This window comes from Molothrus aeneus, chromosome 12 (assembly GCF_037042795.1).
Source record: "Molothrus aeneus isolate 106 chromosome 12, BPBGC_Maene_1.0, whole genome shotgun sequence".
Classification (NCBI taxonomy): Eukaryota; Metazoa; Chordata; class Aves; order Passeriformes; family Icteridae; genus Molothrus; species Molothrus aeneus.
In genome coordinates, this window is record NC_089657.1 from 11,041,753 (window position 1) to 11,069,160 (window position 27,408).

The following is a 27,408-nucleotide window of genomic DNA, read 5'->3' on the forward strand; positions in this document are numbered from 1 at the left end:
TGGTTTGCTGACAGGCCTTTTGCAATTCTGCCACACCTACCTCTAGGAGAATAAGATTCCAGATGCACCCAGCTTCCTCCATTCCTCACGCAGCAAGGAGAGGGCTCAATACAGAGCACAAGGATGAAAGGGACAGTGGTTTGTGGCAGACACAGCAGGAACAAGATCTTGTGAAAAGAAAGAAAATTTGAGCTCTGCAGCCAGCAGGCAAAGGTTTTTCCAGTATGATTCCACACCACCAGCTCCCCTCAGCCAGGACTTTGTAACCAAGTACCTTCAAATAAGCCAGTCATCCTGGGACCAAAATGAACAAGTTTTTTGATTATAAACTGTGACTTGAAATACTGCTATTCCTCACACTCATTTGGAGTTTTTGTTGGCATTGGCAATAGGCAGAAAACAGCAGTTGACAAATTCATGGGACTGAAAGTATCTCACAGCACACAGTGACTGTTAAACACTTTATTGTTTAGGAGGGAACCTTGGAAGGGAAGGAATGTGCCTGCTGGTGTAACCAATGGGAGCATGCTAGGAACAGTTAATCCTAACAAGCTACTCAGGGTTACTTCCAAATACTTGGGACCCCTTTCTCCAGAGCAAACAAACAGAGGCAACAGCTCCTGAAACTCACATGTAGGTTGGTGAAACCAAAGTTAGAATTGGGGGAACCAGGCTTGTGTTGGAGCAAGACCCTAAGCTACGAGCTATGCTGGAAGCACCTGGGGTCAACACAATTCTTTACATTGCAAAACAATGAAAAGAAATTATAGCATCCCCTGCTCCTGGGAGCCTTCTCCCAACCCCAGGAACATCCACTGAGACTGATACATGCAGGCAGTTAGAAGAGGAATCATGTTGTATTGTCTTGGTGATGGAGGGCAGAAGGCACTGGTTTTGGTCAGTGTCTGTCCAGAAGGATGCTGGAGCTTCCAAGGGTGTCCGTGGTCCCTGTCCTCTGCTCTTTGGCAGATGATGTTTATCCAGAATTAACCAACAGCTCCTGGAGAAAAAAGGAGACAAAAGGAAAAGGCAGTAAGCTAGTTATGCAGCTGTTGACATGGGAAGGTTAACATCAGAAATGAAAGAGTAGCACTGGCAGGGTGAAAATCCCTCAGAAAAATCTTCAGGTTTCACCTCCTGTAAAATACAAGATATTCAAGGGGAGAAGAGTGTGGAAGCAAGAAAGCAGCTCATGATACCAAACATAAGGCTGAGTCTGTGATCAAGAGCACATGGTGAGTTGCAACAATCAGGATTCTAAATCCACTGGCCTACAGTGGGAGAGAACAGCTGTGACTTCAGGTAAAACTTGGAGCAGTGAGTAATTGCAACCTCACACTAAGCCCTGCCTCAGCATAGGAGGACATAGGAGCATTTTGATTAGCTGCCATCAAACACACACACACACATGCTCCCCATTTGCTCATCCTGGAACAGGATCAATATGTGACCACCAGAGAAGTGAGAAGAAGAAAGATGGGGACCCAGAGACCACCCTAACTCCTGACATATCTGACAGCCTTTATTCTATTAAGACCCAAGCCTTTCTAAAATTCAAAGCAAAATCACATCTGCTTTGTCCCCACAGAAACCTACTAAGTGGTACTTCCTCAGATCCTGCAGGTATCTGCATATGAGCTGTGAACTTCTGAGGGTTATTGTAAGACAGAAAGCTTCCAATTAGGAAGTTTTTAGGATGGAGATTGCAAGGTCTGCTGTGGTCTCTTCCTATTTTTGTCTTATAGCATCAATAAAGTCAAAGAAATCAACAATGCCATCAGCAGTGGATGAGAACACACATGACACCAGTGTAGCACCACTCCCTCTGAGGATCTGAGAAATCAGTGCTGGATCCCAGTGTGGGCAATCAGCTCTCCTGCAGCAGCAGTGGCGTGGCTGTGTCAGTGCTGCAGGAGCAGCAGGGTCACAGAGGGTAAGCCCACCCACAGGCTACTTTCTTCTCATGCTCTGGATACATGCAGGTCCCTTTTTTTGGGTGAGCAGACAGTGCTGATGCATATTAAGAGGATTCAGCTAAAGCCAACTAGAGAAAGACAAGTGAACATTTCACTGCATACAGTCTCATTGCCCATTTTCATTAGGGCTGTATTTGAGCTCAGTTCTACTCTCCAGATATTTGCCTTTCTGAGGAGAGGAGCTGAGCTTTCTTCAGTGTGAATCAGAATGGAAAACATCACAAAATAATTATGCTAGAATGCTTGGCACTGTCTGTCAGAAGGCGAGGATGTCATTTGGGCTGCTTCTGCACAGCAGGCTGATATTGGCTGACACATGGCCAACGCAGACTGAAAATGCTGGCCTTGGATCTCCAAAGACAGCCCCATCCCTGACAACAATGAACTGAAAAAGCTTCAAAGAACTCAAGAATAAAGAGAAAATTGTACACCAAATTATTTAGACAAAGGTTATGCAGAAATCTGACAAATGAACCATCAATAATACTCCACTGACTCTAATTTCCCAGGTAATTTTTCTCATCATTAGTGACTTAAAAGTTACGCACAGAGCAATATATTTTAAAAACTCCAATAGCACTCACTGAAATTGCAGTGAATGAAGCAGTAACAACTCACGATCAATTTTGCAATGAAGTAATTTGCTGTATTCACATTGTAACACTTCAGTAAAGTGTCCAGGAATGTTACATTTTGTGAAAAAAAGAAAACAAACCAAAATCACTTCAGTGCCTACTCTGTGGTTAACCCTTCTGGAAGACAGTAAAACCTCTCTTTTTAAACACTTTTGAAAAATATCAGAGTTACACAATTTCATGTTCAAAATCATAACCACATATTTCAACCTCATCTAGTTGCAGGTGTTTCTGCAATGTATATGTAATGATAAGGGCATGGAGAAGAGGTAAAGCTTCTCCTCCCCATGGAGAAGTGTTTCTACCCATGGCAGGGGGGCTGGAAATAGATGATCTTTAAGGTCTCTTCCAGACTAAACCATTATATGATTCTATGATATTTTAACTTATTTCAGGAGAAAATGAAAACAGCCAGTTCTTAACCTCACTGAATTCTTTCCAGCCTAACCTACCCACATACCAGGTATGCATTGAGCTGGAGGCTCACAAACATTCCTTGTGCAAAAATATCAGGTTCCATCTTCCTGTGGATGACTAAACCTCCTCAAAATCCTTTGCACAGTGAGCCTGGACCCAGAACTGATGGGCTGAGGGACACCCTAACTCTGAGACTAAAGCCACTCTTTGCCCACCTAGCTTTGCAACCATGCCAGCGCAGACTTGGCACCCTTTCATTTTCTTCCAACCTGGAATCCTCTCTGCAAGATGCTACCAGGTTGCTACAGCACTTACCTTGAGCAGAAGGAGCCAGGAAAGGGAAGGAGAAGCTTTACCTCTTCTCCATGCCCTTATCATTATATATGCACCAGACAAGATGAACAGACAACAAGCCCAGGCAGTTTGCAATCACTGTTCTCACCAGACAGGATACTCCCAATTCATGGAGTTGAGGCTCAGGCTGAAAAGTTTTGGTGCCTCCTCAAAAAATGACTGCCCCACAGCTGGCATTAGCTGGTCTCTGCTGCAGTCTTAGCAGAACAAGAAGTCAGAGATGAACAGCCTTGGAAAGTGCATGACACCCTCAGTCTGATGAAAGGGAACAGTGCCCTTCTTGCATAGGGAGGGCAGGTTGTTTTTAATGCCACTGCCAAGGCAATCCAGGAAGGGAACCAGGTTCCAGTCTTGATGAGCTCCAGCCCAGCACCTCTACATATGAAAATAGTGTCCATACAAAGGCAAATTCCTCATCAGCACAAACAGGGATGGCAATCTGTTCAGTCCTGAAAGCAAGTCCAGCTGGAGGGCACACAGCACTTGTTTTTTTCCATGCCTCTCATAGCAAATGGGACCTTTGAGCCACTAACTCATGCTCTCCCACCACTGTGGCACCCTGCTCAGGAGCTAACTGCAGTCAAAATGGGCTGCTTAGCTGACACAGCCTGCCACTTTGCAGCCCCTGTGGGAAAGCCAGTAGCTTTCCAGTTCTGGTTCTGGTTGAGTGAGGAGAAAGGGCTGAGCTCTGCAAGTAGATCTGCTCCACAGATCTCACCCCTGCTGAGAAGGGAGTCCAGTCAATGCCCAACACAGTCCTTGTCCTCTAACAGAGCTGAGGCCCTGGTACCCAGCACTGGGGCGAGCAAGCTTCAGCAAGATTTTCTAATGCACCTGTTCCTCTGTCCTGTTCCTTCTTCCTGAGTCTGCATCCCAGTGCAGAAGCTGGGGGCTCCCTGGTGGATCTGCAGCATCCTTTCCACCTCCCCCAGTGCTGGCCAGCTCTGTGCCTCTGCTCTCGGCCTTGCTGGAGGCTCTCAGCCAGCAGAGGAATCTCCCTCCTTGAAAAGCCAGACCCTGAAGAACTTCCTCCTTCACTGTTTGCCAGAGACACTGTTTGCCAAGCCTCAGCTGTGTTAAGGCATATTTATTTAACCAGCGTTAGTCTCACAGGGTAAACCCTGCAAGTCCCCTCCACCACGTGCCCTGCCTTTGTTTTAACATCCCTTTAAGCAGTTGCACCACAGCACTCACACATATGGGCACTGTGCAGCTATGAAGAAATCAGAAAGCAGATCCCCATGATAAATGACTTGGTACATTTGGAGTGTCAGTGACAAAGTAGAAATTAATCTCCATAGTTCCTAGTTGCCTGCCGTGTGCAGGCAGCTCTCAACATCACAATACCTGTTGGCACACAGCAGACCTCAGCAACGTGACCACAAAACTTTTTCATCTCAGTTAGTGTGGAAAGAGGCACAAACAAAATACAAAAAATCCTGCCCTGCCCTAAGATGGGTGTTCAAGGCCTTTACACTGGATGAGGCATTTGTTGCAGGGCTATTAGCACCCCAAAGCACTGCAAGGGACATTTGAGTCACTTTGGTTTGATGTATGCTGTAGGTATTTTTTGGTTATGTGCAATTTGTTCTGTTACACTCAGAGTATTGGCTATTTTGTGGAGCAGCTGTGCTGACTAATGGATCACAGCACTTCTGTGCCATATAGTTATTGCACAGAAAAGCCTCTCTGTCTCTCTCATCCTTCAGGAGTCCAACAGTTGCTGTCCTTGGGACTGGAATAAGGAGGGCCAGGAGCATGCCTGGCAACAACAAAAAACATTAATTCAAAAAGCTATGAAGAGAGTTTTGTTTTCCCTCTTCTCTGCACTGGTGTTAATAGTTTTGCAAAGCAGGCAAGTTCAACCCAATGACTTCTTGGCTACTTCCCCAGATGGTGTCTTCAAAGTTGGCTTGACAGCAGAAAAGACACTTTTCAGAAAACTCACCAGATGCTTTGTCAGAACACCCCAGAAAGTGCTTTCACATGGAAGTCTCCTGTCTACATATCCCACCAACACAGTGCTAGGAACAGAAAGAGTCTTTCTGGTTTCCTCCTCCCTCTCCTTTGGCTCACAAGAGCCACTGCTTGCTTTGCTCTGCCTCAACAGCTCCCCATTGCTCTGCATCACCCGAATACAAAGTTATTTACCAGCAATACAACTAATCTCCAGCTGTTCTGAGACTCACCTGTTTGTTCATGCATTATAACATTGATTTCCTCCAGACAGTTGTTCTGATCATTGTTCTAACTTGCAGAGAGCTCCCGTCATTAGCCTTGCTTAACAGGAAATATTTTGCCACTGACTGAGCAGCTCTGCAGTCAGCAGACTGCACAAAAAATCATCCTGGTTGGGGGGCTGCATCTCCCTGCTGAGCTGGTAACCCCAAGACGTTGCAGTAGGGAACAAGCTCAGTGCTTTTGATTTTGGACATGTGCTAGAAAAGAGAGGGGCCAGGAGGAACAAACACGGCTCTGCAAAGGGCTGCTGCTGAAAGGATGACTGTTAATTAATCCACATACAAACCCAGGGCAGTTTTTGCTCAATCGATGTTAATTGCATTTAATTTCATTCTTGCCATTAAGAAAAGCCACCGGGCCAGGCTGATGTCGCTAGCGCCTGACATGAAGATTCCACCCACGTTTGGGAGGCAAGGCAGGAGGAGAAAAGTAATGGAAAGAAAGGAATAACCCTTCCTCAACCCCTTCTGCATCACTGCACAATTTCATCGGGTCTGCTCCATTATTTAAACAATTTTTTGTTTTCCAATAACATTACAGAGGAGCTCAAAACGATGAAAATCAGACATAGAGCGTTTCACTACTACGAGTTATTCTCGCTCTCCCAGGTACCAGCTTAGAGCTTTGCTAACCTGCACAGCTTTGGCTATTGTGCTTCTGTAAAGGATTGAGATACAGAAAATTGCTTATGTGAAGTGGTGTTTGCTTTTTAGTCCCGGGCTGATCCCAATAGACCTGCCAGAGCCCCTCAATATGACCTACAACTGCTGACTGCCACCTTCCATCAGCTCTGCTGAAGTCTTTCTCCTCACCTTGCTACTGAGCACAGCCCCAGCATGCACCAAAGCACACTGAAGCCTGTCTAACATAACACAAACTAGTATTTGCTATTAAACAACCTCTGACCAAATTTGCCTTATAAAACAGAACATTTTTGAAGTCTGAACTTCCCAGGTAAACCAACAGTGCACCCACCAGTGATCTGGCTCTGATGTGGGGACTGTGTCTCTATCTGCCCAGCTACCTGCTTGGGAAATGGAAACAATCCTCTTGCCTCTGCAGGAACCAAGCCTGGGGACAGAGGAGCAGCTCTTGTAGCACAGGAAGCCCAAGGTGGCAGATTTCATGACTTCTGGCTTATTGCTTCTGTGAGAGCCTTGCGTTTTTCCAAATCAGTATCAAGAACAATAATAATCAAAGCCAGGCTCTGTCTGTGCCTTTCCCCCGTGGCAGCACACAATGCTTGCCCAGAGCCAATGCTGCAGTTTATCATGGATTTTCTTTATCCCTCAACAAGTGTTAATCCCAATGCCTCTTGCTGCATGAAGTGGACATATCACAAGTGCCATGAAGGACTGGCTGAGTTTTAAGTGCTCTGAAATGGCTCCACTAGACTTGGTCAAGATTGCTTTAAAATCATTTCCCATTAGGACTGTGACCCTCTCTCTTTACAGCCAGTGTAATGACTGTATCTCAGAGGAAGGTAATTACATCCCACTATCTGCTCACATCAGAAACTGCACGCTCCAAACACTCCTGTGCCTTTCTGGACTGAGTGGTAGAAGGCAATGCAGGAGGAAAAGGAGATAACACTGGATGCCCCTCCATCCTGCAACTAGAGTCACCCCAAGTGTTTTGCAAGCTTGTAGATTAGCCCCTGGGAGGGATATAGGGATCCAGAAGGCACAGAGTGTTTCTAAAGCAGAACAATGGCAACTTGTACAAATCCAGCTCTGGTTTTGTGAGGATTAAAATGAACTTCACCCAACTGTGAATATCCGCTTCCAGAGCCAAAAGGAATGGAAAACCACTTACTGATGCAACAGCATTTCGTTATTTCAAACCCTAAGCCAAACACTTCCAAAAATTAAGGAGAGGCAACAGTAACATTATTTGCTGGGGGACATTGGATGCAGGGGTTTAACTGCTGAACTGCCAAGCCATGCTCTGGGCACAATCTAATGAAACAATAGACACAAATATTGGCAACTTCTCCATACTGTCTCTCCTGCTCTTGCTACCAGCCTCCAGAATAATCAGTGGGAAAATAAAAGGAAAAAATAACCCCAGAAGCCAAGAGACTTTGGATTAAGTTGTATAAATGACCTGTTACCTCCTTACACGAGGAAGAAAGAAATGCAATAAATACCTGCAAAGCCATCTCAGTATCCTGGATTAAATGGATTACAGAAATGGAAAGTACATGATGCAAGATGTTATAAAACAAGATGCCAGGGAAGTGCAGGAATTTGAATCAGGCTGGCAAATGATCCCTGCAGACTATTGAGGAAAATTAATAGAGAGAAAGGGTAGAGAAAGGACATGGTAAGAAGACTGACTGATGAACACTGTTGTTAGGATGTGTAAATTCAGGATGTCAGACTTCCTCTTAAATCTACTTCAGTCCTGGAACAAAAATAGCAAATCCTACAGTGCTAAAAAGCACTGGAAGTAGAAAAGTCAGATATGGCAAGCCTCATTTCAGGATAGGTTTCCCCTGTGCATCCCTCAAGATTGAAGTTTGTGACTTTAATTGTTCCTGGAACATTGTGTCTATAGGGATTCAATGCAGGGATTACTACCAGCATCCTTGTTATAAGTGCCACTTCTCAAACAAATTACACTTCACTGGATGTCAGTAACATACACAAGAAAACAAATTAGATAAAGGCAGCAGGACAGCAAGACACAGGTCTGGTGCAAGGATGTTTCACAAGGTCACCCAGAAAAATAAAGGTACTTAGAATTTAAACTCCTAAAACATTTCTAATTCCCCAGTGTATTAAAGCTCCAGACCCAGACACAAAACCTTCAATACACCAGTGACTCCACACCTGAGACCAAGCCTAGCTGAGTTGTGCTTTATTTGTGAAGAAATGCCATCAGGGAGCAGGTGGAGGAAGAGAGAGACAGGAGATAGAGGGAGCAGCCCCAGGTGTCCTCCCAAATCCTAGGGAACATCCCAGCCCATTCACTGACTGTTCACAGCCCCACACAGACAGATGGGAGAAGCCAGGGAAAGAGGATGTAATTTTGTTTGGAGGCAAATATAGCAGCTCCTTGGCTGCAGGGCTTCTTCACAAGCTGATTCCAGATTTACATACTGCATTTTGTCTTTCCAGAACTCATCCCAGGATGTATTACCAACCTGCACTAGTTCTAATGAGCATGTCTTTAACTCCAGAAATTTTCATGAAGATGGAAGCACAGGAAAGTCCAGTCCTTGGGTAGAGTGCAAAGAACAGCTGAAAACACTTCACCTCAGGTATGGCACTGTCTGTGCCTCTGAGATGGGCACTCAACACTGGTTGTTAAATTCTCAGACTGGGGATTTCATCAGGTGCTTGCCAGTGTTACTAAACCCTGAAGTTTCTCTGTGCACTCCAGGAGGGTGAGCACTGCCTAGAGTGCATAAGCCAGTCCTAGGCTCTACTGTCAGTCACCTCCCAGCTTCTTCCAGCAGCTGAAATAAATCCCCATCTCAGTTTCCCTTTCTGTACCTAAGAGTAATGCCACTTACCAACCACACAGAGGTATGATAATTATTCACCAAGAGAAGATGCTAAAGAAATGCAAAAATTCAGTTCTCAAGGGATCCATTCCTCTGTACAATTTGCATTTATGCTTCAGAGGAAATCTGGTGCTTTATCTTGTTTCCTTCTGTCTTGCTTTAGCAGGCTCTTGCTCTGGATAAAGAGAATTCCTCTTTGGGTCAGGGTATCATATATGATTTAAAATATGGCTCAATCCTGTCTAGTCTGGCTACATACACCAAGAACAGAGGCAGGCAGAGACTTCTCCAGATATCCTTTTTCTATGACTAATTCTATTTTTGTTCAGTGATACAGTGAAATTCCACACAGAAGTATTATGAGCTTGACTGGCTTTATTTGTTTAACACTTCACATTTTCATTAAGCTGTTGCTACTCGGCAGCCAGTAATTTTATTTGTGTGATAGCTGTATTCATCTCACCCACATGGGTGTAGATGTCGCTCTCCTTTTCTTCTGGCTGAAGAAGCAAAAATCAGCAATGATAGAGTCAAGAGAAAACTGGGAATTCTCAGGTCTGTTTGCAGATAGAAGTGAGATTTGACTCCTACCTGTTTTTGTGAAACACCTCCCAAAGACTAGGGGCACCTACGGGTAAAATTAAATAGAGGAAAAAAATTATTTTGCAAAACTATCCTCCCATACCCAGGTACAAACCAGAAACTGGAATTATTTCAGCAAAATCAGCCTGTTTGACTCAGCACTGAACTCTCCTGCACCAGAAGCCTATTGCTGACTGAGCATTTACAGTATTTGAGTATCAGATTGTAAAGAATTAATTATATGTCTAACTCTTGCCAATTTTCAAGTATCTTGAAATATCTGGTCCCAGGAGCTGCAAGATCTGATTAGATCTCAAGGAAGAAAAGCCTGGTTGGCTGGCCCTCACCAAACCCCAATTAGACAATCTCCTACCAAGTTCAGGCAACCAGACAGAATTAACAGCCCTTTTGAAATGTTAATGACTTGAACCGAGACAGTCAAATCACTGAGCCACACCTCTTGGACAGAGGTTTCAGAACTCAAGAAACACTAAACATTTCACTGTGCCACTCCCCTTTGACAAGATCAAGGAGTGGGAAGCGCTGGGCAGGGAATGTGCAGCCCGGGCTGGAGAGCACTGGGTGCTCCTGCCGGGCATGACCCATGGACCGGGGTGGAGAGGCTGTAACACATCGGGAGACGCTCGCTTGGGAGATCAGATGGAGATGCCCAACCACAGGCACACCCAGGCAGCACCTGTGGGAAGCTGCAAGCTCAGCTGCCCTGAGCATGGCACTGTCACAGTCAGTCCCTGAGCAACAGGGATCTGCTCTGAGTGGCTGCCCGCTGGCACCCAGCTCAACCAGTGCAATGAAGAGACCAGGAGATCAAATGCCCTACAACCGAACCGTGGGTCTGAGCAAACGAAGGGAACGTGGTGAACTCTGGGAGATGCATCTTGATTTCTCAGTGTCTCTTCCTGTGTAAATTCCAAATCTTTCTTTCAAGATTAAAAACCTTTACCAAGTGAAAAACAAGCTCAGCATTTCTCTAGCTCCATACTGTCCCTATCCCTCTTCAGAGGACACCCCAGTAAAATACCAGATGCTGGAATAAGCCACAAAAGCCTTCTAAACAATTATCTCCTATCACCTCCTCTGCAAATTTATAGTCCTGCATCAGTGTCAAGACACAGACCTGCTTCCATCTGTCTAAAACACATTCTTTACAGAGGACCTGAAGGTGGAATGTTTAACGTTAGCATTTGAAAATGTATTCAAGAGACTGGAAAAGAAAGTGACAGTTTTTAAGTGTGTTGTTCAATTGTCTTGTGGATGCTGCTCAAGTGGAGGGAGAGCTTTGTAATTTTTTATAATATGACAAATGATGCCAGTCCCATCTTGTAATTTTCCTCACTGTACAGCATGCCTGTTCATGATAGATACCAGTGCAGCTGCTTAGGTGTCTGTTTATCTGCTTGGAAAGTATTGTCTGTTTGGAACCAACTCATCTAAAACAGCAGCCCCAGAGGGTGAGAGAGAAAAAAAGGGAGGGGGACAGGGGAGGAAGAGACCAGGGAGTTGTGGACTGCGAACACATTCATGCTTCTCCTGTAAAGGTTGTGGAAAAAATCAAGCATCATATTTAGTTTAAGCTACATCCTCTCTGCCCCCCTCCTAGACCATTCTTTTCTACTGTCACTCAACACCTCTTTAAACTCTGCCCACAAAGACCTTACCACTAACATACATTTAATTCACACTTGCAACCAGTGGAAACAAAGCAAGCCCTCAGCTGCCTTCTGCAAATCTGTGCCAGCACAGAGGAGCCTTCAGGTCACAACCTGTACAGTTTGCAGTTTAAAGGAACATTTGAAATAAAAACAAAAATGTAAAGGAAGGAGAGAGAGAAAAAAAAAAAACAGGAAGAAAGAGGACAAAAAAGCCAAAGAGTACTTATACTTTGTGTTTAAAGAGATTTTAAACAGGAACTTGCCAATTTTCTGTAACCAGGATTATAAGAGAATAAACTCAAATACTTTGTCCTTCTGCAGAGCCCTCTGAGCTGAATTTCACTCTGCAAAATGGCCAATATAGAAAAAAGCTCATAAATCCCTCTGATGTAAGTAACTTCACATTACTCTTGGGGAAACAGAGGCATAGACAGATTCATTAATCCAAGTAAATGAATCCATGAAGCAGTCTGAATTTCTGAATCCCCATAACATCCCACACTGGAAACAGCACCCAGGGCCCAGCAATTTCCATGCCATGTTGCCTGGCATGAGCAAAGCAAGAGACTTGAACAGATGAGAATGTTTTAAGAAAGGACAAGTACAATTATTAAACCACACCTGCCCTAGCCATGTAGCAAAACCATCTTTTGTTACTTTAAACAACCTCTCATCGTTTCACTCACTGCATCATTAATGCCAAAGACCAAGGTCACATATGTAGGATGCTGCCTCAGAAACCTGCTGAGTAGCATAGAGCTGCACAACCTGTCTGAACAGGTGGGTACAAATTCCTGTGGCTCAGCACTGTCAGGGTTAGCTGCTAGTAATACTCCAGGCTAGCAAGGTTAGGGCTGGCTTAATCTGCCATCATTATTCTGCAGCCTGGGCATATCCTGAGAGGATCTTGCTACAGGCTGGTACTCTGTCTCTGACTTACCAAGAACAGTTTCCATGTGTGCATGGGGAAAGTGGGTCTTACAAAGCTATTTACAAAGAACTTTATAAGACATTTGTGTCAAAGAATTGTTAAAATCTGCACTGAATTAAAGGCTTAATTTTTAAGACAAGGAGCTATTCCTTAAATTTTACTTTTTTCCCCCCTGTGGAGTAGGGCTTTTTGTTTTGAAAATAATAAAACTCCACACGTAAGAAGGTGTCAGAGGAGCTCAAATTGTGTCAGGTAGTTGTCATTACTGTGACTTAGAACTGGAACTTGCATTCCAAATTTTTTGTCTCCCTAAATTTAAGTTGATAGAAAGAGTGTCTGCTCCTGCAGGTAGAAATCTAATTCCACCATCTCTTTTCCACAGTCAGTCTCATTCTCAGATGTAAATTCTCCTGAGTGGACCTGCTAACAGCTACCAATGATGATGGTGACCAAAGACCTCCAAGCACAAGGCTCTGAACTATGCAAACCAATCCTGGTGCCACTGATGCCTGCCTGGGAAGGAAGCAATGTGCCTGCACACAGCCCCCCAGCCCAGCCAGCACGGGGAAGGACAGGCTGGTCACTTGATTTGCAGACAGCTTTTCCATTATTTACTGCAGCGTTCAAACAGCCAACCTGCTCCCCCCTCGTCTGCTCTGTGGTGGCCATTTCTCCTGAGCTGCCCATCATTTCCTTATCAAGCAGTAAAAACGTAGCATCACCGGAGACACAGCTCAGCCTTGCTGAGATTTCATTCTCTCAGCGGGCTGTAAATGCCCCTATAATGTTGGCTTTTTTAATCTTGTGTTATTATTACCCGCGGCTGCCATTCAGTCTGCAGAGAATAAAGCGCCCAGGCTTTCAGGACCCACACAATGGCTCTGTGCATTCGCCAGTGGTTGGACAAACAATAACTCTGTGTTTCAGCTTTATTGGAAACCCTTCTGTTGTGGGAGCCTGGCTGCATGTGTCCCTCGGCTCAGGCCACGCAGAGGTGCGAGTGGGAGCCGCTGAATTCCCTGGTGATTGCAGGAGCACGTGCCTTGGCACCGGCCTACGGAGCCAATGTGAAAGTGCACAGGCAGCTGCATGTTGCTGTGAGCCCATGGAAGCCAGACACAGACCTGCAGAGCCAGTTGGTTCTCCTCTAGATCAGCCAGGGAGTCCGAAGCTCTAACAGGGCCCCTCTGTGAATAATTGCGCTCATCTCCGTGTAAACGGCGTTGCCAGCTCATAGAGAGGTGCGATGATATATGACATAACTGTGAAAATGTCAAAACACCACTACCCTGAACCACGTTCTTACAAGAAATCTTGGCTTCCACTTGAAATTTAAGATCCTGCTGCTTGCAAGAAAAGCTTGAAAGCTAGAACAACTGAAAAACCACAAATTAGAATGCAAAGAAAATGTGAAGAATGCAGGGCTCTTCTAATTCAGGGAGACTGATTGTTTTGGTCAGCTCATTATTGCTTGCAGGGGACACTGCAGATGCGTGAACTCCTAGAGAGCTACAAATATCCCTTCACTCAAGAAAACAAGCCCTGCTGCAGACTCCTCACATATTGAAAACCTAAGAGGAAATTCAGAAACTCCCACAAAACCACAAGTTTTACTTGTGAAACTATTTAGAAATACACTAGGGTTATTTCATTTGTCTTCTGGTTTTAAGCAATTGAGTCACATTCTCACACCACTTCTGTCTAGGCAGAAGTGTTGTGGCAGGAGGGTTAGTTTATTGTATTTTATTTATTCCTTCCTTTTTCTTTTTTTTCAGTAAAAACACAGAACTAAAATTCTCATGTACTTATAAAACTTCAGGTACAACTCCACAAAACTAGGGCAATAGAAAACATGCCAAATATTTCAAGGCTTGGCAACAGTGAGCCTGCCTGTCTCTCTGTTACAGGAGGAATGTCTGTCTGTCTCAGCCAATGTTTCTGAGTAGGAATGTCTCATCCCGATAGCCCATGTACATATAAAACACCTTTGCTGTCAGCTCTCCAGGAAGAGACCTTGACATTTTGCAGAATACCACATCCCAACCCCCATCTCCCCTGAATAGTAGCAGAAGGCAGAAAAAACTTGGTAGATCTGAAAATGTAAGAATCAGGTGCTGCCTACAGCAAGGATTAAAGTTAAAATGGAAAGGTAATAGCGAAATAAGCACAGCCAAGTCACTGGAATTGATGCACTAAGGAATCAACTTCCAGGTTTCCCAAACCCATGGCCACTGTCACAGCTGGCCTGTCCCACTCCCTCTCCTGTGGGCCAAGAGAAGAATTTGAAGGGGAGAAAACCAAGGCTTTGCTGTCTTAAACAGAATAAATAAAAGGTGAACGGTTTCAGGAAATATTCTATTATTGTTGTGGTATTATGTGCTTCATGTACCTGGTGAAAGAAACTGCAGCCCTCATTCTGAGCTCTCACTGACAGTAACTGGGCTGGCACAGGCAGGTGAGCTCTGCTCTCTGCGGACACAGGAGCAGGATTGCAATGCTCTCTTCCTGAAAAGAGTAATGAGGTGCCCAGAGAGCCTGCCGAGGTGTCAGAGAAACTGATGCTGATGGACCCTTTGCAGGCCAAAGACAGATTAAGAATAACACAATACCAGCATAACAGCACCTTATCAACAGCCCTGCGAGTGCTAAGAAGTGAATCTGAGTGAAGGCTGTGACACCTGTCTGCATCACAGCCCTGCTATTACTGCCTTCGACTTCCCGCACAATCCAAGTGTCCAAATGGCTTTGAAGCAAGAAGCAGCAAGACAGGAAGGTGAATCTGAACTCTGATCAGCTGTCTGAAGAGACAGTATGAATACCTTACATTTCAGTAACACTTTTCATCCATAACGAAGCCGAGGCATCCATTCAACCTCCACACTCCAAACCACAGAAGTAATATCTGCCCAGGTAGAGATGGGCAAATAAACACAAGTTAAATGACTGCTCAAGGTCGTCCAAGGACTACGAGAGACACACGTCTAGCAAGTAGATTACTCTTCCCTTTTGAAAGGCACACAGGCACACACACAGGGGATTGAAACTGCTTAGCCAGGTGTGGAGCCTGCTGTGATCAACACAGCTTCACTGAGCAGCAACTCTTCCTGATGCTGTTTCACCGGTGCTAAAATGTAAAAAAGCAAACCTTCATAACAGAATTCTTTCAAACAGATGCAAATAGGTGTGGGGATTTTGCATCTGGGCTAAGTTGCTACAATCTACACATCTTATTTGTTTGCTAGTTATTAAATTACCCACAAGCCATCAACAATTCAAGTCTCTCTCTGAGAGGCAGAGATTAACTAGGAATTGCTATGCAGAAATGCTGCTCATCTCTCTCTAGTGAGATCAGCCTCATGATGAGTTGCGGACATTTGGGAACAAAGGTGAGCTTTTCTGCAAGAAATGAGAGGCACAGAAAGATGGGAAAATGATGCTACAGGGAGAAGAGGATTTATTTGCAAGGTAAGAATCTATCAGGAATGGTTTCACACACACACTGCCAGCCACGGACTGTGACCAAACACACTCATGTGTCTGGAGCACAGGAAGCTGCACTTATGTCCAAGCACTAAAGCAAATGACACTTTCTGTGAAAGACCATGAGGCCAGTATGTAAATACTAATTTAACAATCTAGTTGACAAAGCCTCAGCTGATCTATAAATAGCTGGTTTATTAGCAGGTGATGCTGAAGGCAGTTATCCTGGCTCCCTTTCCCACAATTCCCTGTGCCATCTTGTTTTTATTGACCCCAAAGACACAAGGACTCTTAACTGTATGCAGCTCACTCCTCCACCACTACCTGCAGAGTAGCTACAAACACTTGACAACACAATACATATTTATCAGTGCCCTTACACAACAAGGATCCTGCAGCACCACGCACACAACGGCTCCCAGTGCTCAATTAAAGACAGCAAATGGTTTAGAAAAATAGAAGAATCATGCAGGCTTGCTTTTAAGCAGGAGGAGCTGGTCACTCAGGTGCCAACAGGCATTTAGGGAATGATTGACAGAGAGCCAGAGCCAGGCACTGTCCATCCACACTTACACTGTGCACTGGCAAACTGAGAATCTAGGATAGCAACACCTTTAGTAACTCTAGACCACCAAAGAAGCATTTTACCATCTCAAAACAAGATGTCAAAATCCTGATCTTTTTATGCCATTTCATTTCATCAGGAATTATTATTTTACAGTACATAATAAAACTTAAAACTCTTTACCACTTCCTCAAGCTACACGTGCAGGAATCCCTTATTTCAAAGAGGCACAAGACAGCTATTTAACAGCAGACAGCAACACCACCAGAGTCTAGGGCCAGCAGGAAAGAATACTGCATCCTGGTAAAATTGCTGTGGCATTTGGAGCAACATACCAGAACTGCCCTAACTGCAGCATGGTCAGCATCCATGGAGACCACACGAATTATGATGTTTTAGGCTATTCACATGGATTTGTAGATATTCTCCAGAAGTGTTCTAAGGCTTCAGCCTTTCTCTTGCTGCAAAGAACAGTGACAACATATTGACGAGTTGGGCTCGTAAATAGGGAGATTGAATTAGAGGAACAGAATAGACTTTGTTACCCCTTCCTCCCACTTGCTTCAAATTTCTAAAGAAACCTTCCAAGCACAAGAAGTTGCTGTGTCTCTCACGGCCATATGATAAGCAGAAATAAAAAATTAAAAACCACACAATCAACACTTATTTTTCCATAAGGTCCATCATATTCTTACAGCTTGTACAGTGCAGGCTGCAGAGTTTATCCTGACAGGGAACTGACTGTGCCAGGCCCTGCAGCAGCCCTGGCAAGGGCAGAGGCTCAGAGCCCGGAACATTCCCTGCCCCTCTGCTGCACCCTCACTTCTCCACACTGCACACTCAGTGAGGTGACAAGAGTTTCCATTTGCTCTGCCACAGATCAGCAGACCCCTTCCAAACCATCACAGTGATCTCTGCCACAGATCAGCACACCCCTTCCAAACCATCACAGTGATCTCTGCCAACAGCAGGATGGGTCCTACAGAGCAGGCTTTGGATAAAGGACTGCTCCCTCATTTGTCATAACAACAAACCTTTACAATTTGCTTTTTTTTTTAAGTTTTATTAAGCACAAGGGTTAAACTGACTTCATATGACTGCAAACCTGTGATGGTCTTACAGTTTGTTTTTAAGACCACCAAGGACTCTGAAAGAGAAACTTTTCTAATGAAGTTCACTTATTAAATTGCCTTTTGTGAGTGAACATACTTCTCTTTTCTAGTATTTATAGAAATGAGATAGAGGAGCTTTACTTAGCTGAATAGAAATTTAAAATAAAGATGCTCTCAGAAATCCTGTGGAATTTAGCAAGAGAAGTGACACATCACAAATAAAGAAATCAGTAGTTTTCATTAATCAATTAGAAAAAAAAAACAGTATAATAATAGATCTGCAATGATCTTGAATAGAATATTTAATAAAACTGTCATAAATCTAATGGCAACAAGACACAAGCACCGAAGAAGAACTGAAACATTTTACATAGTTCAGTAAATGTAAGATGCTGCAACAAGGTGTCAAAACAGCCTTCCCAAGAGAAATCCACACAGTTGTTGTTTCCTTTGCCTTTGATGAAAACCTGCAGTGCCAAACAACTCAAAAGAAGCTTGTTCTGCCCCCCAAATCTCTGCATTTCCTGTAGCTCTGGCAAAGTTCCTGCTTCCTTTGGCTGTTGCCTCCTTTCTGATCAGCATATCCATTGCCCAGATTCCTTGATTCCACACACCAGCCAGTTGTATTCCAGGAGCAGTTAGCAGCCAGCACCCAAAGAAAACTTTAACTAAGTTTGGCTCTGTCTGAAGCAAATTTTGAGCAAAGGGAGCACAGATGAAATCCAGCTTATCCAGAGTAATTCATTCTTCACACTTGTTTAAGCATGGTCACTCACCGAGGACAGCCTGGCAGCCTTCTCTGTGGGCTGTGGATTCCACTGCACTGCCAGGAGCTGTGCTGAGACAAGTCCACATCACACGTCAGTGAAGATGGACTGCACCCTTCAGCTCTGGGATGGAAAAATCAAACTGCTAGATAGGTTCTCTCCCCTGCCGGATACACTGATTTTTAGCAACGGGAAAAGCCAATTAAAGTTTATAAAGACACATTCTCTGCTGATTTTTCCTTACTGCCCACTGCTCAGTGCTGGTATAATGGATAATGTTCTGCCTGTGGGTGTATTTTCTAAGATCTGTCAGTTCTGACAGGATTTTGGCACCTGGATAACTCAAGATCTATACAGAGGGTCCAGGAATGCACTATTTCTCAGTAGCTGATGGGTACATTTTTCAGCAAGGCTTCCCTAATTAAAGGGCTGGAAAGAGATGGGATCAGATTGATAGGCTTTGCAGTCAGATGTTTTATGCTTAGTTTGATGAATTATAAATCACCTTTTGCAACTTTCAGAACATGTGAGAAGAACACATAAGAGGAACTACAACAATATGTCCAGAATATCACAACGTAATTACTTACTTTCAAATTTTACCTCTGTCCCTATGGCAAGGCCATTAAAGATATACTCAAGAAAAGCAATGCTCAATGGAAATAAGTATAAATATAAATATCAAAAAGAAAAGTGAAGCTATGAAATGAGACACTGCTGGTCTGGAGATACTCCTACATGGAAGTGTTTTGCCCCAGGTGGGCCAGAAGATGCATCCCTCCCCCTCTGAGCATCACCCTGGGCTGGGAACACTGCCCTGGAACTGAGTGCTCAGCTCGATCAGCCATGTCCTCTGCCAGACCAGCAGGAAGCTTTCCCTTGTCCTCAGCCATCACAGCCTTGAGTCAGGGCTACAGAAACCACTGTCAAATTAAATGCTTTGACTTTACTCCCTGTAAAACTGCATGAAGACAATGTATTCTGTGCTGGCTTTGCTGTCTCTGTCAGAGCCCCTTCCCTACATACAGTGAAATGCAACTCCAGAGAGGCCACTGGCAGGACCTTTCAGAATAACCAGTTTGTTCTGGTTTTAATATCTTTAAATATTGAAGTTCTTTTTTTGCAGGGTACATGTGTGTATGGAGAACATCAACAAAAAAGCCCAAACCCCAAAATAGGATATGAGAGCTCGGTATCCCAGCGTGGAAGTTCAAAAGTGCCTTGCTGTCAGTGGTGTTTAGAACAGTGCAGACTTTAAAGCTATAGAGAAGAAAGTCACAGAGTAACCATTTGGAACAGAAATGGGAGAAAACTGTTGGTAATTTAAACCATGAAACCAAAGAAATACAATGCAAAGCTATCAGGATGTAAAAAGCACTTCCAGGCACTGAGAGGTTAAAACAATTATTTGAACAGCTGGGAAAATTAAAATGGTAAAATAATAGCTACCCTTCAAAATTCTACAGATGCAAAGAGACTCTTCAATGAATAACTGATAAAGGGGAAAACACATTTTAAAAGAGAAACTGTTTCACGCATGAAGGTCATACAAGTAACAGCTCCTCTTAAGAACCCGGATTTCCAGACTTGGCAAGAGATGAAGAGCTGGGGTTAACACAGCAGCCTTTTACCTTGTGGGACCTAGGGTAAAATCCTGAATACTTAAGTTACACATGAAAGTGACTTTGGGCATATTTTTTCTACTGTTTTTTTTCAAACTGTTCCCCACTGTAGCAAAAGCAAGGTCACAGGAGCATGCTGGAATTATTGTAGCAGTTTCTTTCCTTTCCCAAGGAATTCTTCCAGCCCCAATGACATCAGCAAATGGTGCAATCAGAGCAGCCAGTTCAGGTTGTTTGACTGCTGTTATCTAGGGCTCCCCCATATACATAACCTTGCTCTGGCAAGAATGCAGTGATGGGTGATTTTTCAGGAAAAAAGGCAGTCTGTAATAAGTAGCTTTGCTATTCAAGAAAGGTCTAACTGGAAGAATAATGACAGTGAGGACTGCAGTGTGTAAGCCATGGTGTTCACAATGCTGCTCATCAGGACTGGGTACACAGAGAGACACATCCAGGGGACCCACAACTGCAGCAGAGCCATCCCCAGGGCAGGGAGGAGCTGAACAAATACAGCCAGGGGAGGTTTATCTGCCACTTGGCTCCAGCTATCCCTGTAGGCAATCGATCCTCTCTCTCTCTAGAAGCTATTTTAAAACAAGAAACCAAAAATCTTCAGCAAGTAGAGAAAAACTGACAACTGAATATGCAGCAATGTAGAGAAGGAGTCAGCTGTACAGTGCCAGCTCCTGTTTCCATTCCTCACCCACTGCAAATGCACAGCCTCTTCCACATAAACACTGTCCAAACTATTAAAAGGACAGCAAATGAACACACCTCATCAGAGTCCAAAAACATGGATCCTTTGGCAAAAAAGGCAGAATCAGAACAGAAGGCCAAATCCATCCACCCCAGCAGTCAACTCTTCTATCATTCACACATATCATTACACCAGTATGCAACTGGAAAGTCTTAACTCTTACTTTTTTTCTTTCTATATTTTCTTTCTAAAGAAAGAAATCAGACAACAAACACTGAGATCCTCCTGCAAGAAGATTTTTTTCTCCAGTCAAAAGCATTTGTTTTTTCCAGGATGATTTTTGGCATTTCTGAAGGACTAAGATACAGCCTCCTCAGCCTTCTCTCTTCAGAGTAGAGCCTACTTCACTCTACCCTCAGCACTGTCAACATACTTCAGTTGACAATCATCTGGTATTGAGTCCTGATGCTGTCAGGTATCTCCTCTGATGTGTTAGGCTGCTCACTAGGCAAGGATACTAAAAGAAAACACAATGAGCCTGCAGCCTCCCCCATACAACTTGCTGCAATCACCTCGGAATCCTTAGCTACCTACACCAGGTTTGACCACTTTCAGGATCAGAAGTGTCCAACATGTTGCAGAAGGGAGTAGTTGTGCCTATGCCAAACCAAAGTAGCCTGTGCCACAGCAAGTAACACAGCTGACAGAAGGTTTTCAATAAAGGTCTTGATCTTCCTAAGGTCCTGAAGGACCCTGTGACACATTTTTAAGAGTCAGGGCCCTGGTATTCTGCCAAGCTACATACATTTTGTCTAAACTGAAATTATGATTACAGCTTCAATTCAATATGCTCTCCTTCACTTCTGATCCTAATCTGCTGGCAGGAGTTGTTGGACCAGTAAGCACCTGCCTTTTTTTTGCCCTTTAGGTGGCTTCGTCACTGTGCTGCCTGAACAGATGCCAGCAGCTAGAGCTGCACAGCAAAATCATTGAGGAAATTCACCAGCTGGGTACAAAATCTGCCTTAGCAGAGCTCCTACTCCTACTGGGAAACCTGCAGATCCATCTCTGGTACCTTGTCATGGCACTGGCTGTGGTAAGACATAGAACTGGAATATCTCAGCTTGTCCCCTCACTGTACCAGCATGACAACCAGCCATCAGTATTTTACTTGCCCAAGGTGAAACAGCATCCTGCAAAGTTGGTCTGTAGCTAGGTAAGGTACTCTGGGGTCCTTCAGGGTTCAAAAGAGGGCATAAACCTGACAGAATGAAAAGAACTTGAAGCAGAAAAAGAAGGTGTGAGGCTTGCAAAGCACCCAACCCTTTCTACCCTCCTTCCATGGGGTCTCTGATTCTTACCCATCTTCCCTGCAGTCAAAGTCCCCTGTGCCAAGCCACTTTCATGTTCAGTAAGGAGTGCAGGAGGAGCAGGGGGATGCAGAGGATTATGCATGTCCTTATGAGCTTCCAGCACTCAGAACCTGAAGATTTCTTTTGCTCCTCTGATCAGCCATGTTCAGATGCATATTCAAAAATAAGACAGACACTGAACTCTGTCTTGCCCCTAGAGAGAATTGCAGCCTCCGCCTTCCAAACCGCCAGTTCAGTGCTGCAGGGAATAGGCAGCCTGGTGTCAGCTCCAATATAGGTTTTGAAATGAAAGAAATGCAAACCAAGGGGACAGAAGAGAGGAGAGGAGGGAGGGAGAAGGTGCAGAGACACTGGAAGGAAGCAGGTGAAAAAATGAAGACAGGGGAAAGAAAAAATCTGAGCCCAGACTAGAAATGCATGAGCAAAAGAGATGGAAGGAGGAGGAGGAAGAGGAGGGAGCAAACCCAAGCAATAGCATATCTGTAGCTTACTTGTTCAGACTACAAGAAAAAACCTACACATAGCCAAGAACTGTTTGAGCTAAGTGGTGAGGAGATCAGTGAGCCACACATAAAATATATGTAAAATACCCACAGTCTGAGTTTTAATCACAGAACATCACAGAAGGGTTTTAGAACAATTTACCTTGCTTCTAGCTCAAACATTTGCTATGAACTCTCCTGACCTCATGGGGACCAACCCCAATGCCAGTGTGGCACTGCAACCATCTGGAATTCAGCACACCACAAAAAAATCGAACAAACCAAAAATACAACAGAGAAAATGACTTGGCAGCACTATAGAACACTTGATTCTGGTGCCAGTGAGACAAAATGGGGATTCCTGAACCTTCCACATCCTTCCCAAGAGGGTTGGCAATTACTAGTATTTTTAAGTTTAACAGAAGGATTCCAAGCAGCAACCTCAGGGAAACAGGTTTAAAAACCATAAAAAGATATAGTCTGTCTACTGAAAAAAAACCAGAACCCAAACAGATAATCAAGTGCACACCTAGATGTAAACTTGTAAATAAGAAATGCCAAGTCAGGAATCAGGAGGGCAAGTTCCTACAGCTCTACAACATGCACTTCCAGAAACTCACTGGAACTTCAGTGGTACTTGAGAAATTTGTGCCAAGATCAAGAAACGTTCCAACTGTTGATTCTGAAGCAATTATCTGGAAGAACACAAACTTGCCTGAGGTGAAACACACAGTATGGTGTGAACTTAACCATCCTGCTGTCAGGATGGACCAGGTACCATGGTACACACAAATCAAAACTGATGAAGCCAAAGAAAACACCAACAGAGAGAGCAAAGCAAGAATCAAGGATCACAAGGAAGAACAGGCAGGACTCAAATCAACAGTTACAGCCTAAAGGCTTGTGGAGTAGTTCAGAGCCCCTGAAGAAATTCTCTTGCATAGCTGGCTGGTGGGTCCAAACATCAGCTGGATCCAAACCTGCTGGGAAGATCAACAGCTCCAGATTAACACATAATCCTTATAACCTTTTATCCTCATGACAGTACCAGACATCTGTGCTTTAGAAGACTCTTCTCAAGGGAAGATGCCTACCTCAGCCTTCAAGCATCACAACATTCCTGCTTTATTATGTCCCCTAAGAAAAGCTTTCCATAGCAGCAATGAAACCTTTTGCACTGAACATCTGGAAGCAAAGTCAAAGCACAACCTGGCAGTTTTCTTGGCTGAACAGGGATGTCATTGAAGCTGAGCTTCACAGGAAAAATGTCTGTATTGACAAAGGTTTGAGACAGTGGTTCAAGAGTTGAAGGGAGTCAGAATTGCAATCTGCAGGATTTTCAAGAGGAATATTTTAAACATTATCCTTCTGCTACAGCTGGCATCCAGAAATTATCTCCCTTACTTCTCTCCTTTAAATATTTTTTCCTGTAACACTTATCAAAGCCACGACCTTCGCAGCAGGAACAGTCAGGACTTAGGTGTCCCAAGATGCTGAGATTAGCTAGCTCTCTTCTCCATGTGGGACTCTCAGATCCTACAACTTAGTGAGGCAAGGATTCAGACCTGGGATTCAAGTTTTCATGTGGGAATTTCTGGTTTGCAGATTCTAGTTCCAGACACAGCCACTGTGAACCATGGGACAGGATATGAATCCTCTGCTGTATATTCCTTCTGTGTGATCTCCCTCTTCATTTCTTCACACCCCCCTTTTCTCTACAGTATTGCAGCACTTCATTGATTCAACACAATCGACAAGAGAGCACCAAGGCAGAGGCAGCTCTCAGATTGGAACAGCTGGTTTTCTTGATGGCATCATGTCCCAAAGAGAGGTAAGGAATCACAAGAAAAGAGACTGCTTATTCTCAACAGCAAACAACTCCAGACTAGAGAAAAAAGCACAACCCTGCTGACTGAGAAAAAGGCAGCAGTGGGATTTAGAATATATTTCACACTCTTTGATGGATCATGCTTGAAGATTTTGTGGGGAAGCAGAGCTCAGAGGAAACCATGCTTCAAAGCCTATCACTGGACTCAAGAGGCCTATGAAAACTTTATAAATAAGAACCCCTGCTATCCTGTCCAAAGCCCACCTGCAGACCTGCTGACACAACCAATTCCTCAATGCCCACGCTCCCCAACGACCAAACCTTGCTTCTATCAGGCTTTGGAATAAGCTCCTGCCAGCCATGCCAAAGTGGGCTGAATAATAGATTGACAAGGATGACCAGTGGGGACTGAAAAAAACCCAGCCAAAAGTCACTGAGCTTGTGACCAACCTCTGAACAAGCTGTGACAGCACAGCCACGTCACATCCAACAGCCACACTGGGCACCCATCACTGAGCTGGCAGGCCTTAGGCTGTTTCATTCACACACAGATGTCTGTCACGTGAGTCCTTGGACACAGGACTACAACACTGCAAAGTTTCCTCTTCCCTCATCTCATCTGCTGCCCTGCCTCAACACACAGCAGCAAAAACAAGCTACTGAGGAGCTGACAACTGTCTGCTCATCATCAGCACAAAGTGCTGAGGCCAGCAAGGATCTGCAGTTGCTCTGATCCCCAGGGCTCAAATTTTCCAAGCATGAAACATTTGCCTGAGCAACACAAAAAGAGGTGCAGGAAGCAAGACCACAGGCTACCTTAAATCCACAAGCCTTTTTCTTTTGCCAGGCTGCTTACACCTAATACTCTATCTTTTATCTCATCCTAAAATAAAATAACAGGCCTTAGAGGATCAAGCTATAAACTTTTGAAAGCTTTCTGTAGCCTTCTCTTGTAACAAGGAGTTTGTTTCCATTTCTCAAAAGCCAAGAAGGAAATCAATACTTAGACAGAGAAGGCATATTCCAAAGGACAATCTTCTCAGTTGCTGCAGTGCCACCCTTGTTGAGTCTCTCCAATGAAGGTGATCACAATGGTAGGCAGCAGTCAGCCCCTCAAGCATTCAGGCAAGCCAGAGTCTCCAAGTGGAAATAGGTTGTTCATGAGCAGTCACTTGGATTCCTCCAGATTCATGTCTCAAAGTTAAGTTTCTCTGTGACCAAACTCACGTCTAATAAACGGTGAGTCAATATCCTTCCCCCTGCACAAGCACCTCTGGGGTCCCTTCCCTCCACCTAATTGCCTGTTTTCACAAGGTATACAGGAACTTATTACTTCAGAGCCTTTGTGCTTCTGAGGAACACCACTGCAACTCATCAGCAGGGTTAGAGCAAGCAGAGAGTGGGACATAAACCAGGCTCATGGATGTACAGCATGGTTACATGAGTCCCACTTCCTTAAGCAGGGTAAAGCTCCAGACACGGCTTGGGGGGAGCCCCACACTCAAGGGAATGCTGGCACACTGAACCCAGGACAGTGTCCCTTGTGTCACCTGAGCAGGCTCTGCCCTGCTCTCCAGGGTCTGCTCTGTATATGGCAAAGCTCCAGACCTACCAACATCTGCTCAGTTTTTATACAAAGCAAGTCAGGGCTCTGCAAGGCAGTACAACATCTTTGTTGACATTTCAGTCCCTCAGAGAGAAGCTCTCCTTTGGCTTTGTGTCAGCCACCTTTGGCTGTGTCAGAATGCAGTGCATAGCCTGCTCTCTCAAGCAAAGCTGTTTGCTTGTGCAAAGGTTCCCAGCTAACAGACAGGAGGCAGCAGCTGGAGAAAGGAGACCTGGGATCACTGCACACAATCTCACCTTTTATTATTTAGCCACATTTACTGAACACAGCCAGGCTCTAATCCATCAGTGCAAGTAGCCTGCTAATACACTCACCTGATTGGAGAGAGACTTTCCAGCATTTTATGGGGTTTTATTGTAGCAGATGTCAAGGCTCAGCAAAACAAGAAGGCACTAAGAAGGGTCTCACACAGCCTGGGCTCTTTCCCAACCAGCACTCATCTGATACTGGATTAAACAAGGAACTTGAGAGCATTCTGTTGTCTCAAGTTCACAACATAGCTTTGTGTGCACACGAGCCACCCATCAGCAGCTGCAAGAACAAAGTATGAGTTTCACTTTTAATTGTGAAATTAAAATGCTTGTTGGTTTTGAACCAAGTGGCAGCCCATGTGCCTCAAGACATTTGATAAAGACTGGAGAGAGGGAAATGCATTAGAACATGACACCCAGTCTACCTTCAGCAATGAACCTGCTTCTGCTCCAGAGGTCAAACTGGAGTCTAGACAAGCTTTAGAACTTTAAGTTGGCTTTTGCAGAACAATACAGTGATCACTGGTGCCATGCAAGCTCTCCACAAAAATTTCTCTACTGCACTCCAACTCTATCACAGTGCCTTCATCCTGTCAGCTCAAGGTACACACCCCTACCTGGATCACAGCATCCAATACATTTTTCAGTGGCTGTCTACTTTTACAAGATTTGAGAAGATTTCCTGAGCCTCAGAATACTCCTAAATGCACTTAGGCTTGGTACCAAAAGATAAAATACAACCTTGATGTGCCACAGGAAGTTAAACAGTACTGACAACACCCCAGGGGCCCAGGAATATTACAGAGCTTGTTAAATGATGGTAATCCTAAGTAGGCTGCATTTAGCACTACTGAAGACAAGTTTTCAATAGTTCCTGCTGATATGGTCTGATGGAAACTCTTGTGTTCAAAGTCACCATCTGGTATACACCTGAATCCATGGAGAGACAGTGCCAGAGAGCCCAGAGGATCATTAGAAGTGCCCATATAACTTCCCAGCACACCATGTTTAGCTGCAGGCAGTGCCTCTAAAGAAAGACACATTTCCTCCCTTCTTCCACCCAGGAAAAGGAATCAGCAGAAGTTCTCAAACATGGAATTAAGATGGCATTGACATGGGACAAACAAAAATATAGTAATTCAGTCTCCTTTTCAAATCCTTTGGAGAGATCAACAAGTCTCTATATTGTATCTATAACCAGAAACTCTCCTAGTTTGTCAAATAACTTATTTTCTAAAGCTATCAAGTAGGTAACTGAAACACAGGGTACTACTTGCCCTACTG

The 27,408-nt window shown here is 44.3% G+C and overlaps 1 protein-coding gene across 2 annotated transcripts in view; it reads right to left on the reverse strand.

The window, feature by feature from the left end:
- Positions 1 to 447: 447 nt before the first annotated feature.
- CHCHD6 (coiled-coil-helix-coiled-coil-helix domain containing 6) overlaps positions 448 to 27,408 on the reverse strand; it is a 109,229-nt gene continuing 82,268 nt past the window's right edge. For both annotated transcript variants that reach the window (XM_066558049.1, XM_066558048.1), the window contains one exon: positions 448 to 1,000. In XM_066558049.1, the coding sequence (XP_066414146.1) occupies positions 977 to 1,000 (24 nt within the window). In that variant the 3' untranslated portion in view covers positions 448 to 976. The remainder of the gene's footprint in view (positions 1,001 to 27,408) is intronic.